General features: G+C 49.3%; 1 protein-coding gene across 3 annotated transcripts in view; it reads left to right on the top strand.

Moving 5' to 3' along the window:
* Positions 1-14716, top strand: part of UNC5A (unc-5 netrin receptor A) — a 902953-nt gene that overhangs the window by 633455 nt on the left and 254782 nt on the right. For all 3 annotated transcript variants that reach the window (XM_069244554.1, XM_069244553.1, XM_069244555.1), the window contains one exon: positions 460-624. In XM_069244554.1, coding sequence (XP_069100655.1) covers positions 460-624 — 165 coding nt within the window. The remainder of the gene's footprint in view (positions 1-459; positions 625-14716) is intronic.

Below are 14716 nucleotides of genomic sequence, written 5' to 3'. Positions count from 1 at the left end.
TCAGCGATTAAAGGAAGGCGGGAACAAAAAAGAGCGGATTAGTATCAACAGGCAATTCACTTTGTACTAACCAATTTTAAACTCTGTTTTTACTCACTGGACTGCATACCTAGGTGCATACCTTATGGGGCACGTGTAGGGAATATGGCAATAATTTTGCAAATAACTATTTTTATGTAGCATTCCATACCACGGTGTTGCCATTTGTGGGCTATGTGAAAGGCGGGTGTTACTATCACTGAATAGATCAATGGTACTAAATGTTATTGACTTTGGCAGGGTAACATGCAGAGCTGGCCCTCAGCTGCGGGGGCTTTAGCCTGGGAGCACAAGTGGGTGTTGAAGCCATGAATGAATACTTAAGCTGTAGAGCTGAGGTGCACGTGTAGATGTCAGCATTCTGCCAACACATGATCTGACCTGTTCTTCTTTGCTTGTGCCCCCCTCCTGCATGCCCAGTGGACGGAGGCTGGTCGCAGTGGAGTAAATGGTCGGCGTGCTCCATGGACTGCATGCAGTGGCGTAGCCGGGAGTGCTCGCAGCCAGTGCCTCGAAGCGGCGGTGTGGAGTGCCAAGGACCCGACTTGGAGACCAGGAACTGCACCAGCGACCTCTGCATTCACAGTGAGTGCCTTCGGTTTCTCGGCCCAGAGGGCATGCTTTTAACAGCTCACCACCGCAGTGAGTGAACACTTACGCAGCAGTGATACTCTACAGTGAGTGAATGATAATCCCCATTGATTGAATGACGTTTCAGTGTGAGAGCATACTATTGCACAGTGAGTAAATGCTTTTCATTAGTGAGTACATGCTTCTACACTGAGAGCGGATGCTGTTCAACAGTCAGTAAATGCTACTCCGTAGTGACTGAATGAATGCTGTTTCACTGTGAAAGCATGCTACTGCCCAGTGAGTGAACAGTGCTTTGCAGCAAGTGCATGCTACACGCAGAGAATGAATGCTTCTCGACAATCAGTAAATGCTACTCCGTAGTGAGTGGGAGCTGTTTCACTGTGAGTGCATGCTACTGCGCAGTGAGTGAATACTGCTCTACTGCGAGAACATGCTACTACTACACGGAGACTGAATGATGTTTCAGTGAGTGGATACTACTCCACAGTGAGTGCATGTTTTTCCACAACCAGTTTCACAGCCAACAAATGCTACCCCACACTGAGTGGATTCTGTCCTTTAGCGGTAATGGGGGTTTGTTAGCCCTCCCCACCCGTCCAGCCCAGATCTGCTTGTGAACCCACGGCCAGCCTCGCTGCTAATGTCGTTGGTGGATTTGTCTCAGCCACGAAGCTATGCAAATATGGCCACTGATTCGGCAAGCAGGGACTCTCATAAAATGGTAGCGGCACCGGAAGTGATGTCATGAACCCGTTCAAAACTTAACGGCTGACGTCTTGCTGCGCCTTTACTTTCTCAACAGACAGACTCGTATTTGCTGGTTCAAGGCAGAGCAGGGACTTCATCAAGCAATTTAGTCTCCTGGTTATTACTTTCTGTTAATGCTGTCTGAGCAGTCGGAGTAGTAGGGCAGTATACCAGGATGTTACAGGGTAAAATATCCCTGGCTACGGATTACTGGCTACCAGGAAATCCCTGGGTTAGCAAAGGCTCCCCTCGCGAAAACACGCGCACCATCTACTCCGCGCTCACATCTCAAGCACTAAAAGGGGCTCTCCCGGGACAAACATCACTCGGCGTTAAAGAATGGTCGCAGGCATTTACCACCAGTAATAGATTTATTCACACAGGCTTTTGACTGATAAGAAAATAAAACACAGATGAAATGGTTTGAAGTTTATCGAATCACAGACAGCCCAGAAGGGCATTGCATTTATTTATTTACAAAAAGTGAAATGAAGTGCCATTCCATAGTGACTTAACCCCTTCGCTGCCAGGCCTTTTCCCCCTCCTGTGCCAGGCCTTTTTTTGCCTATTCGGGGCAGTTCGCGCTTAGGCCCTCATAACTTTTTGTCCACATAAGCTAACCAAGCCAAATTTGCGTCCTTTTTTTCCAACATCCTAGGGATTCTAAAGGTACCCAGACTTTGTGGGTTCCCCTGAAGGAGGCCAAGAAATTGGCCAAAATACAGTGAAATTTTCGTTTTTTTCAAAAAAATTGGAAAAAGTGGCTGCAGAAGGAGGCTTGTGGTTTTTCCCCTGAAAATGGCATCAACAAAGGGTTTGTGGTGCTAAACTCAGCAGCTTCCCAGCTTTCAGGAACAGGCAGACTTGAATCAGAAAACCCAATTTTTCAACACAATTGTGGCATTTTACTGGGGCATACCCCATTTGTGCAATTTTTTGTGCTTTCAGCCTCCTTCCAGTCAGTGACAGGAATGGTCATGAAACCAATGCTGGATCCCAGAAACCTAAACATTTCTGAAAAGTAGACAAAATTCTGAATTCAGCAAGGGGTCATTTGTGTAGATCCTACAAGGGTTTCCTACAGAAAATAACAGCTGAAAAAGAAAAATATTGAAATTGAGGTGAAAAAAACATAAATTTTTCTCTACGTTTTACTCTGTAACTTTTCCCTGCAATGTCAGATTATCGAAAGCAATATACCGTTACGTCTGCTGGACTCCTCTGGTTGCGGGGATATATAGGGTTTGTAGGTTCATCAAGAACCCGAGGAACCCAGAGCCAATAAATGAGCTGCACCCTGCAGTGCGTTTTCATTCTATACCGGGTATACAGCAATTCATTTGCTGAAATATAAGGAGTAAAAAATTGCTATCAAGAAAACCTTTGCATTTCCAAAAAGGGCACAAGATAAGGTGTTGAGGAGCAGTGGTTATTTGCACATCTCTGAATTCCGGGGTGACCATAGTAGCACGTGAATTACAGGGAATTTCTCAAATAGATGTCTTTTTTACACACACTCCTATATTTGGAAGGAAAAAATGTAGAGAAAGACAAGGGGCAATAGTACTTGTTTTGCTAATCTATGTTCCCCCAAGTCTCCCGATAAAAATGGTACCTCACTTGTGTGGGTAGGCCTAGCGCCCGCAACAGGATATGCCCCAAAACACAACGTGGACACATCACAGAAAACAGAGCTGTTTTTAGCAAAGTGACTACCTGTAGATTTTGGCCTCTAGCTCAGCCGCCACCTAGGGAAACCTACCAAACCTGTGCATTTCTGAAAACTAGAGACCTAGGGGAATCCAAGGAGGGGTGACTTGTGTAGCTCGGACCAGGTTCTGTTACCCAGAATCCTTTGCAAACCTCAAAATTTAGCTAAAAAAACACATGTTCCACACATTTCTGTGGCAGAAAGTTCTGGAATCTGAGAGGAGCCACAAATTTCCTTCCACCCAGCGTTCCCCCACGTCTCCCGATAAAAACGATACCTCACTTGTGTGGGTAGGCCTAGCGCCCGCGACAGGATATGCCCCAAAACACAACGTGGACATATCACAGAAAACAGAGCTGTTTTTAGCAAAGTGACTACCTGTAGATTTTGGCCTCTAGCTCAGCCGCCACCTAGGGAAACCTACCAAACCTGTACATTTCTGAAAACTAGAGACCTAGGGGAATCCAAGGAGGGGTGACTGGCGGGGCTCGGACCTGGTTCTGTTACCGAGAATCCTTTGCAAACCTAAAAAATTGGCTAAAAAAACACATGTTCCTCACATTTCTGTGGCAGAAAGTTCTGGAATCTGAGAGGAGCCACAAATTTCCTTCCACCCAGCGTTCCCCCACGTCTCCCGATAAAAATGATACCTCACTTGCGTGGGTAGGCCTAGCGCCCGCGACAGGATATGCCCCAAAACACAACGTGGACATATCACAGAAAACAGAGCTGTTTTTAGCAAAGTGACTACCTGTAGATTTTGGCCTCTAGCTCAGCCGCCACCTAGGGAAACCTACCAAACCTGTACATTTCTGAAAACTAGAGACCTAGGGGAATCCAAGGTGGGGTGACTGGCGGGGCTCGGACCTGGTTCTGTTACCCAGAATCCTTTGCAAACCTAAAAAATTGGCTAAAAAAACACATGTTCCTCACATTTCTGTTGCAGAAAGTTCTGGAATCTGAGAGGAGCCACAAATTTCCTTCCACCCAGCGTTCCCCCACGTCTCCCGATAAAAATGATACCTCACTTGCGTGGGTAGGCCTAGCGCCCGCGACAAGATATGCCCCAAAACACAACGTGGACATATCACAGAAAACAGAGCTGTTTTTAGCAAAGTGACTACCTGTAGATTTTGGCCTCTAGCTCAGCCGCCACCTAGGGAAACCTACCAAACCTGTACATTTCTGAAAACTAGAGACCTAGGGGAATCCAAGGAGGGGTGACTGGCGGGGCTCGGACCTGGTTCTGTTACCCAGAATCCTTTGCAAACCTAAAAAATTGGCTAAAAAAACACATGTTCCTCACATTTCTGTGGCAGAAAGTTCTGGAATCTGAGAGGAGCCACAAATTTCCTTCCACCCAGCGTTCCCCCACGTCTCCCGATAAAAATGATACCTCACTTGCGTGGGTAGGCCTAGCGCCCGCGACAGGATATGCCCCAAAACACAACGTGGACATATCACAGAAAACAGAGCTGTTTTTAGCAAAGTGACTACCTGTAGATTTTGGCCTCTAGCTCAGCCGCCACCTAGGGAAACCTACCAAACCTGTACATTTCTGAAAACTAGAGACCTAGGGGAATCCAAGGAGGGGTGACTGGCGGGGCTCGGACCTGGTTCTGTTACCCAGAATCCTTTGCAAACCTCAAAAATTGGCTAAAAAAACACATGTTCCTCACATTTCTGTGGCAGAAAGTTCTGGAATCTGAGAGGAGCCACAAATTTCCTTCCACCCAGCGTTCCCCCACGTCTCCCGATAAAAATGATACCTCACTTGCATGGGTAGGCCTAGCGCCCGCGACAGGATATGCCCCAAAACACAACGTGGACATATCACAGAAAACAGAGCTGTTTTTAGCAAAGTGACTACCTGTAGATTTTGGCCTCTAGCTCAGCCGCCACCTAGGGAAACCTACCAAACCTGTACATTTCTGAAAACTAGAGACCATGGGGAATCCAAGGTGGGGTGACTGGCGGGGCTCGGACCTGGTTCTGTTACCCAGAATCCTTTGCAAACCTAAAAAATTGGCTAAAAAAACACATGTTCCTCACATTTCTGTTGCAGAAAGTTCTGGAATCTGAGAGGAGCCACAAATTTCCTTCCACCCAGCGTTCCCCCACGTCTCCCGATAAAAATGATACCTCACTTGCGTGGGTAGGCCTAGCGCCCGCGACAAGATATGCCCCAAAACACAACGTGGACATATCACAGAAAACAGAGCTGTTTTTAGCAAAGTGACTACCTGTAGATTTTGGCCTCTAGCTCAGCCGCCACCTAGGGAAACCTACCAAACCTGTACATTTCTGAAAACTAGAGACCTAGGGGAATCCAAGGAGGGGTGACTGGCGGGGCTCGGACCTGGTTCTGTTACCCAGAATCCTTTGCAAACCTAAAAAATTGGCTAAAAAAACACATGTTCCTCACATTTCTGTGGCAGAAAGTTCTGGAATCTGAGAGGAGCCACAAATTTCCTTCCACCCAGCGTTCCCCCACGTCTCCCGATAAAAATGATACCTCACTTGCGTGGGTAGGCCTAGCGCCCGCGACAGGATATGCCCCAAAACACAACGTGGACATATCACAGAAAACAGAGCTGTTTTTAGCAAAGTGACTACCTGTAGATTTTGGCCTCTAGCTCAGCCGCCACCTAGGGAAACCTACCAAACCTGTACATTTCTGAAAACTAGAGACCATGGGGAATCCAAGGTGGGGTGACTGGCGGGGCTCGGACCTGGTTCTGTTACCCAGAATCCTTTGCAAACCTAAAAAATTGGCTAAAAAAACACATGTTCCTCACATTTCTGTTGCAGAAAGTTCTGGAATCTGAGAGGAGCCACAAATTTCCTTCCACCCAGCGTTCCCCCACGTCTCCCGATAAAAATGATACCTCACTTGCGTGGGTAGGCCTAGCGCCCGCGACAAGATATGCCCCAAAACACAACGTGGACATATCACAGAAAACAGAGCTGTTTTTAGCAAAGTGACTACCTGTAGATTTTGGCCTCTAGCTCAGCCGCCACCTAGGGAAACCTACCAAACCTGTACATTTCTGAAAACTAGAGACCTAGGGGAATCCAAGGAGGGGTGACTGGCGGGGCTCGGACCTGGTTCTGTTACCCAGAATCCTTTGCAAACCTAAAAAATTGGCTAAAAAAACACATGTTCCTCACATTTCTGTGGCAGAAAGTTCTGGAATCTGAGAGGAGCCACAAATTTCCTTCCACCCAGCGTTCCCCCACGTCTCCCGATAAAAATGATACCTCACTTGCGTGGGTAGGCCTAGCGCCCGCGACAGGATATGCCCCAAAACACAACGTGGACATATCACAGAAAACAGAGCTGTTTTTAGCAAAGTGACTACCTGTAGATTTTGGCCTCTAGCTCAGCCGCCACCTAGGGAAACCTACCAAACCTGTACATTTCTGAAAACTAGAGACCTAGGGGAATCCAAGGAGGGGTGACTGGCGGGGCTCGGACCTGGTTCTGTTACCCAGAATCCTTTGCAAACCTAAAAAATTGGCTAAAAAAACACGTTCCTCACATTTCTGTGGCAGAAAGTTCTGGAATCTGAGAGGAGCCACAAATTTCCTTCCACCCAGCGTTCCCCCACGTCTCCCGATAAAAATGATACCTCACTTGCGTGGGTAGGCCTAGCGCCCGCGACAGGATATGCCCCAAAACACAACGTGGACATATCACAGAAAACAGAGCTGTTTTTAGCAAAGTGACTACCTGTAGATTTTGGCCTCTAGCTCAGCCGCCACCTAGGGAAACCTACCAAACCTGTACATTTCTGAAAACTAGAGACCTAGGGGAATCCAAGGAGGGGTGACTGGCGGGGCTCGGACCTGGTTCTGTTACCCAGAATCCTTTGCAAACCTCAAAAATTGGCTAAAAAAACACATGTTCCTCACATTTCTGTGGCAGAAAGTTCTGGAATCTGAGAGGAGCCACAAATTTCCTTCCACCCAGCGTTCCCCCACGTCTCCCGATAAAAATGATACCTCACTTGCGTGGGTAGGCCTAGCGCCCGCGACAGGAAACGCCCCAAAGCGCAACGTGGACACAACCAAAATTTTTGAAGAAAACAGTGCCTACCTGTGGATTTTGGCCTGTAGCTCAGCCGGCACCTAGGGAAACCTACCAAACCTGTGCATTTCTGAAAACTAGAGACCTAGGGGAATCCAAGGAGGGGTGACTTGCGGGGCTCGGACCAGGTTTTGTTACCCAGAATCCTTTGCAAACCTCAAAATTTGGCCAAAAAAACACCTTTTCCTCTCATTTCTGTGGCAGAAAGTTCTGGAATCTGAGAGGAGCCACAAATTTCCTTCCACCCACCATTCCCCCAAGTCTCCCGATAAAAATGATACCTCACTTGTGTGGGTGGGCCAGGTGCCTGCAACAGAATAAGGCCCAAAACCTGAAGAGATAGAAGGGAGAGGTATTTTTGCAATATATCATTTTGATGTGTGCACATACGTCCGTGATGTGCCAAACACTAAAATAGTGAAAAGAAACACACTTAGGTTATGTGAAGAAGACCCCTCACCCACCAACCAAGTTGGTGGCATGCTTCATCATCGGGGTCCCACCCGAGGCACCTAGCGTGTCACAGGTGTGCTGCGACGCCTGATTACAGCGGAGCAGGTTTTGTCATTTTTTACAACACATACTGGTTGGATTTGGCACGAGGGTGAGTGATGGTTCAGTGGATCAAATTTTATTAACAAGAGATTTCACAAAAATGAAATGCACTGCTAATAACTGAAAGGCAAAAAAGTGAACCAATGACTCACAGCTCGTGAGCTGTAAAGCCGCGACAAGGCACCAACCGCTTTACAGTCCATTCACACACCTTTCATACATGACACGCACAAGACCATTCACACCGCCAGCCACGGGCCCAGCACATTACAACACTCACATCGACAGACCGCGCCACTCAAGGGCCCATCACTTACATACGCCCACATGCCTGATACAAGAATCACACCAGCTGATGGGAGTGTGGACTGCCGTTTGGCTGGCACCGCCAGCCAAGCGCCACCCCACGCACACCGCCAGCCAAGCGCCACCCCACGCACACCGCCAGCCAAGCGCCACCCCACGCACACCGCAATCACTTTTTTTAATTTATAAACAACAAATAAACTACTAATTATAAAATAGGCACTAAACTACAAACACAAAACCTCAAACTAAATACACGACAGATGCCAACCGTGAAACATATGAAAATATAAAACAGACAGCTTACGCTCACGGTATTTCCCAAAAGTTTTTCCTTGTGTGGTAACTTCTAAAACAGCTGGGCACACACAGCCCAGGCTTTGAAGGGCATTCGGGGCAGTACATCCGGCTCTCCCTCCGGATTGATCTCCGGGCACATACTCTACATTTCTTTGTGGGCATGTCTTTTTTGGGAGTGGGAGGAATGTGATCTGGAAAGTGCCGATCTTTCAATCTAGCCACATCCTCCACCACTTCTACTCTAGGAACTCTTGCCGGTTCCACCACAATAAGGCTTTCTATCACCGACTCCTGAAATTTAACAAAAGTCATCCTTGACTCAGGTGAACAATCCTTGTATACAATAAAGGCATTAAAAGTTGCCAAATGAAATAAATGTAGGGCCAACTTTTTATACCACACATACGACTTACGAAGAGCAGTGTAAGGTTCCAACCTCTGATCTACTCTATCAACACCACCCATGTGCCTATTGTAGTCCAAAATGCACGCAGGTTTGCGCACTTCCGCAACCTGACCCCAAACAGCCACAGGGGAAGTACTCTCATCGTGGATGGTCGATAGCATGTACACATCCCTCCTGTCTGAAAATTTCATAGCTAACAGCTCATTATTCCGCAAGGCACTGCACTGTCCCCTCTCAAGTTTTTTACAGACAAGCTCCCTTGGATAGCCTTTGCGGTTAGAACGGATTGTGCCACAAGCAACAGTGTCCACCCTAAACAACTCCTTGAACAACTGCACTCCAGTGTAGAAATTATCTACGTACAAATGGTGACCTTTGTTAAACAGCCGTCTAGCAAGTTCCCACACAATTTTTCCGCTAACTCCAAAAGTGGCCGGACAACCAGGAGGGTCAATACTGGAATCCCTACCAGTGTAGACCCGGAAATTATAAACATATCCTGTACTGCTTTCTGACAGCAGATACAATTTAATCCCATACCGTGCCCTCTTACTAGGGATGTACTGCTTAAAAACTAAACGCCCCTTGAAAAGGACCAAAGACTCGTCCACACTTATCTCTTTGCCTGGAACATAGACCTCTGAAAACCGATCACAAAATGATCAAGGACAGGCCTAATCTTAAAAAGGCGGTCACAATCAGGGTGATCTCGTGGCAAGGCTAAAGCATTGTCTACAAAATGCAGCATACGAAGAAGAAGCAAATACCGATTACGTGTCATAGTTGCAGGAAATATAGCAGTTGCCATCAAGGGACTAGTAGACCAATAAGAAGCCAGTGACGGCTTCCTGATCAACCCCATCAAAAAAGTCAAACCTAAAAACCTTTTCATCTCTTCCAGATATGTGGGAACCCAATGAGTAGCTCTAGACTGAGGCTTAAGTCTGGCAGCGTTGTCCCGCAAATATTGCTCTGCATACACATTTGTCTGCTCCACAATCTCTTCCAAAAATACATCGTCCATAAACAAGTGAAAGAATTGGACAGGCAGAAAGTTTTCCGTATTAACTCTACACCCTGGGAGACCAGTAAATGCAGGTAACTGTGGCTGCTCCATGTTTGGGGCAATCCAGGTGTCAGGTCTTCCAATGGGAAACCCTGCAGCCCCAGGCTGCTGCACTCTTGGCACATCAATGTCCTCCTCTAACACAGGCCCTTCATCTGCACTGAGAGTAGCTTCCTCATCAGAAGAATGCTCTTGGACAGAAAACTCACTTCCAGAATCTCCTGCTTCCTCCTCTGCCTCAGATGCAGAGTCAGTGTCGTAATCATGGTCTGAAGACGACTCAAAGAGCATGCGAACAACCTGCTGAGCGGTCACTTTGCGGCTAGCCATGATCCTAACAACAAATGGATTGCCAACAACAACTAGCACTAAAATAAGTAATGAACAAAGTGTAGCTTTATCACAAAGAGTTATGTACTACAAAAAACTATACCACACAGTTGCCTGAAATAGCTACTCACCAAGCAACTACTCTGCAATCACCAATGATATCCCACTAAAAAGAAAAAAGAAAAAAGCAATTTAGACATATGACAACACAAACACCACTGTGCTCAAATCTAAGGACAATGTCAAACACACAATACTGCATTTAGTACACCACCTACAAACATGTCAACAATACTCCTTTGGAGTAAATTGCGTTCACTTACCTAAAACATGCAACTATGCAAACCACTGGACAACTACTGCCAAAACCTCAAAGATCCACAGCAAAGGAAGCAAAAGCGTTGAACTAGAAGAAAAAGAAGAAATAAATTGTTATAATCACAAATACAAATACTTTGCCAGTTGACAAACACCCCACCACCAAGAACTTAGAAGTTGTCCCTGGTACCTAAGTGGATCCTGCCCCCCTCGGGGTAGATGGGCGTAAAAGAATTGGCCAATCGGACCCCAAGGGGGGCAGAAATGGGCAACACCTCTGTGCCCCCTTTCAGGGGGCGACCCTTCCCCAAGGGGTCGCCCCCAAAAACACACACAAAAAACGATATCCCTGGTGTCTAGTGGTTTTCGCCCCCCCCTGGGGGCAGATCCGCCGAAAAAACGGCCGATCTGCCCCCAGGGGGGGGCGAAATACAAATAAAAATTGCCCCGGGGGGGGGCGACCCTTGCCCAAGGGGTCGCCCCCAAAAACAAACATAAAAAAATATATCCCTGGTGTCTAGTGGTTTTCGCCCCCCCCTGGGGGCAGATCCGCCGAAAAATCGGCGAATCTGCCCCCAGGGGGGGGCGAAATACAAATAAAAATTGCCCCCGGGGGGGGGCGACCCTTGCCCAAGGGGTCGCCCCCAAAAACACACACAAAAAACGATATCCCTGGTGTCTAGTGGTTTTCGCCCCCCCCTGGGGGCAGATCCGCCGAAAAAACGGCCGATCTGCCCCCAGGGGGGGGCGAAATACAAATAAAAATTGCCCCCGGGGGGGGCGACCCTTGCCCAAGGGGTCGCCCCCAAAAACAAACATAAAACAATACATCCCTGGTGTCTAGTGGTTTTCGCCCCCCCCCTGGGAGCAGATCCGCCGAAAAAACGGCCGATCTGCCCCCAGGGGGGGGGGGCGAAATCCAAATAAAAATTGCCCCCGGGGGGGGCGACCCTTGCCCAAGGGGTCGCCCCCAAATTTAGTCAAACAGAAAATCCCTGGTGGCTAGTGGAGATTCCTGCTCCACGATCGCGGGCCCTGCCCGCGATCGTGGAGCAGGAATCTTGAGAAAACAGACACAGGGGGAAAGGAAAAACCCTTTCCTTTCCCCCCATGTCTGTTTTCTCAAACCCCCCGCCCCCCAAAAACGGAGAGGACTCACCTGTGAGCTCCTGCTCCGAAGACGCGCTGGAAGCAAATGGCTTCCAGCGCGCCGGCAACACTCGATGACGTCAGCGCGCTGAGCGCGCGCTGACGTCATCGGATTGCCGTGGGGGGGGCGGGGGTGGAAGGGGAAGGTCTTCCCCTTCCATCCCCGCCTGGGGGGGGAAGGGGGGTGCACGGGGGGCGCGCTAGCGCGCCCCCAAGTTCCCCTGTGCCATGGACGAGATGATCTCGTCCAAGGCACAGGGGAACTGTAGCCTTGGACGAGATCATCTCGTCCAAGGCACAGAACAGGTTAAAGCCATTCTACAGTTATTAAACATATTATTCTGCTGCAAGCAAAGAGGGAAGGAGACACTTACATACTGCTACAGAGCACCAGTGAGAGAGCCGGCATAGACCGCTCCGGAACTTGTAGAAAACTGTCGGGCTGCTCAACCCTCCAAGATCGTTGCGTAACCTGATGTTAACTCCTTACTTAAGAACAATGTGCAAACTGCTCGGTGGTGATGGTGTCTGTCAGGAAACCTATTGCTAAAGGTCACCGGTTGGCAAAGGGAGGCCCTGAAAGCTGAAGCAGTGGGTATTCTGGGCTAGCACCCAGCAAAGAACTCTTCAACATCGTCAAAGAGCTCTCCAATCCAACGCCAACTTCAACTCCATCACCCCCCCGCAAGAACTCTGCAACTCCCTCGCTACCTTCTTCCATCGAAAGATCACCGACCTACACAACAGCTTCGGTCCTCAGACCCAGCCTACCACCTCAGAGCCCACAGCCCCAGCCATCACCCTCAACGCCTGGACACACATCAGCACAGAAGAGACCAAAACTACCATGAACACCATCCACTCCGGTACCCCCTCGGACCCCTGCCCCCACTTCATCTTCAACAAAGCTGACGACATCATCGCCCCCCATCTCCAGACCATCATCAACAGCTCGTTTGCATCTGCCACCTTCCCCGAGAGCTGGAAACACGCGGAAGTCAACGCTCTCCTGAAGAAACCCACGGCGGACCCCAGCGACCTGAAGAACCTCCGACCCATCTCGCTCCTCCCCTTCCCTGCCAAAGTCATCGAAAAGACCGTCAACAAGCAACTGACCAAATTCCTTGAAGACAACAACCTACTCGACCCCTCCCAGTCCGGATTCCGAGCCAACCACAGCACGGAAACCGCCCTCATCGCAGTCACCGATGACATCAGAACTCTGCTGGACAACGGAGAAACAGCCGCCCTCATCCTCCTCGACCTCTCGGCTGCCTTCGACACTGTCTGCCACAGCACCCTAACATCCCGCCTCCGCTCTACCGGTATCCAAGGACAGGCCCTGAACTGGATCACCTCTTTCCTCTCTAACCGCTCCCAAAGGGTCTACCTCCCACCGTTCCGCTCGGACCCCACCAAGATCATCTGCGGCGTCCCACAGGGCTCCTCGCTCAGCCCGACTCTCTTCAATGTCTACATGAGCCCCCTCGCCGACATCGCACGCAAACACAACATCAACATCATCTCCTACGCCGACGACACCCAGCTGATACTTTCCCTCACCAAGGACCCTACCATTGCCAAGACCAACCTTCAGGATGGAATGAAAGACGTTGCAGAATGGATGAAACTCAGCCGCCTGAAGCTGAACTCGGACAAAATGGAAGTCCTCATCCTCAGAAACTCCCCGTCCGCCTGGGACAATTCTTGGTGGCCCTCGGCCCTGGGCACCGCACCAACCCCCTCAGACCACGCACGCAACCTCGGATTCATCCTGGACCCGCCTCTCACCATGACAAAACAAGTCAACGCCGTCTGGTCTTCCTGCTTCCTCACTCTCCGAATGCTCCAAAAGATCTTCCTCTGGATCCCCGCCGACACGAGAAAAACTGTGACCCACGCCCTCGTCACAAGCCGCTTGGACTACGGAAACACCCTATACGCAGGAACCACCGAAAAACTCCAGAAACGTCTTCAGCGAATACAAAACGCCTCCGCATGCCTCATCCTCGACATACCCCGCCACAGCCACATCTCCGCCCACCTGAGACGCCTGCACTGGCTTCCCGTCAACAAAAGGATCACCTTTCAGACTCCTCACCCACGCACACAAAGCCCTCTACAACAAGGGACCCGAATACCTCAACCGTCGCCTCAGTTTCTACACACCCACCCGTCAACTTCGCTCCGCCAGCCTCGCACTCGCCACCGTCCCTCGCATCCGCCGCACCACGGCAGGTGGGAAATCCTTCTCCTACCTGGCGGCCAGGACATGGAACTCCCTCCCCGCCAACCTCAGGACCACCTTGCATTCCGGAGGCAGCTCAAGACCTGGCTCTTCGAGCAGCAGTAACCCCCTCCCCCTAGCGCCTTGAGACCCTCACGGGTGAGTAGCGCGCTTTTAAATATTATTGATTGATTGATTGACTTTCTCTGCATGCGACCTGTCTGTCTCTTAAGTGGTTACCTAGAGTCTTTGGGATGCATCTGCTCTTGTTGACGGTGAACCAGCTTCTGTGGGTACTGTACATCTATCTCCTGTGGCAGAATTCACATCTTCTCCAGGTGCATCTGTCTCATTGGCTCGGATCCCTAGCTCCGAGAGCAGTACTCCTGCATTTGGTGCAGTTTGTCACGTTGGCTGTGATCTTTGGGTCATCTGTCTCTTGGCTAGGAGCTACAGATCTTACCGGTACAGTCTATTTCCTCCAGTTCTGGTCGGTACCCTCCATTAGGATGCAGTGATTGGGAGCCTCAGCTGTAATGGGCATAGCTCCTCTATAGAGTCTGAATCTGAAGACCTTCTTCCACCACTTTCATATGCCGGACAGCTTTGGTCTTTTCATTGCAGTTCCCTCCTAGTCACTGATTTCAGCGATATTGCGGGTAGCTTGCCTCATCACTTCAGACTGTCAGGTCCTGTGCTGCAGTCTTTCCTGGTCCTGAGAGCTTTAGATTTTAAGGTTAAATTCCATATGCGGCCTGGGAACCCTTAATTCATTTGCTTGTAGTTCTTCCTGGAGCTGGAAGCACCTAATCCTCTGGGTGCAGACTATTCCAGGGCTGGTAGTTCAAGATCCTGTAGTTGCAGTCCACCCTAAGAGC

Source organism: Pleurodeles waltl, chromosome 7 (assembly GCF_031143425.1).
Source record: "Pleurodeles waltl isolate 20211129_DDA chromosome 7, aPleWal1.hap1.20221129, whole genome shotgun sequence".
Classification (NCBI taxonomy): Eukaryota; Metazoa; Chordata; class Amphibia; order Caudata; family Salamandridae; genus Pleurodeles; species Pleurodeles waltl.
The sequence above is the reverse complement of the archived record's forward strand: the minus strand, read 5'-3'. Positions and strand labels throughout refer to the sequence as shown.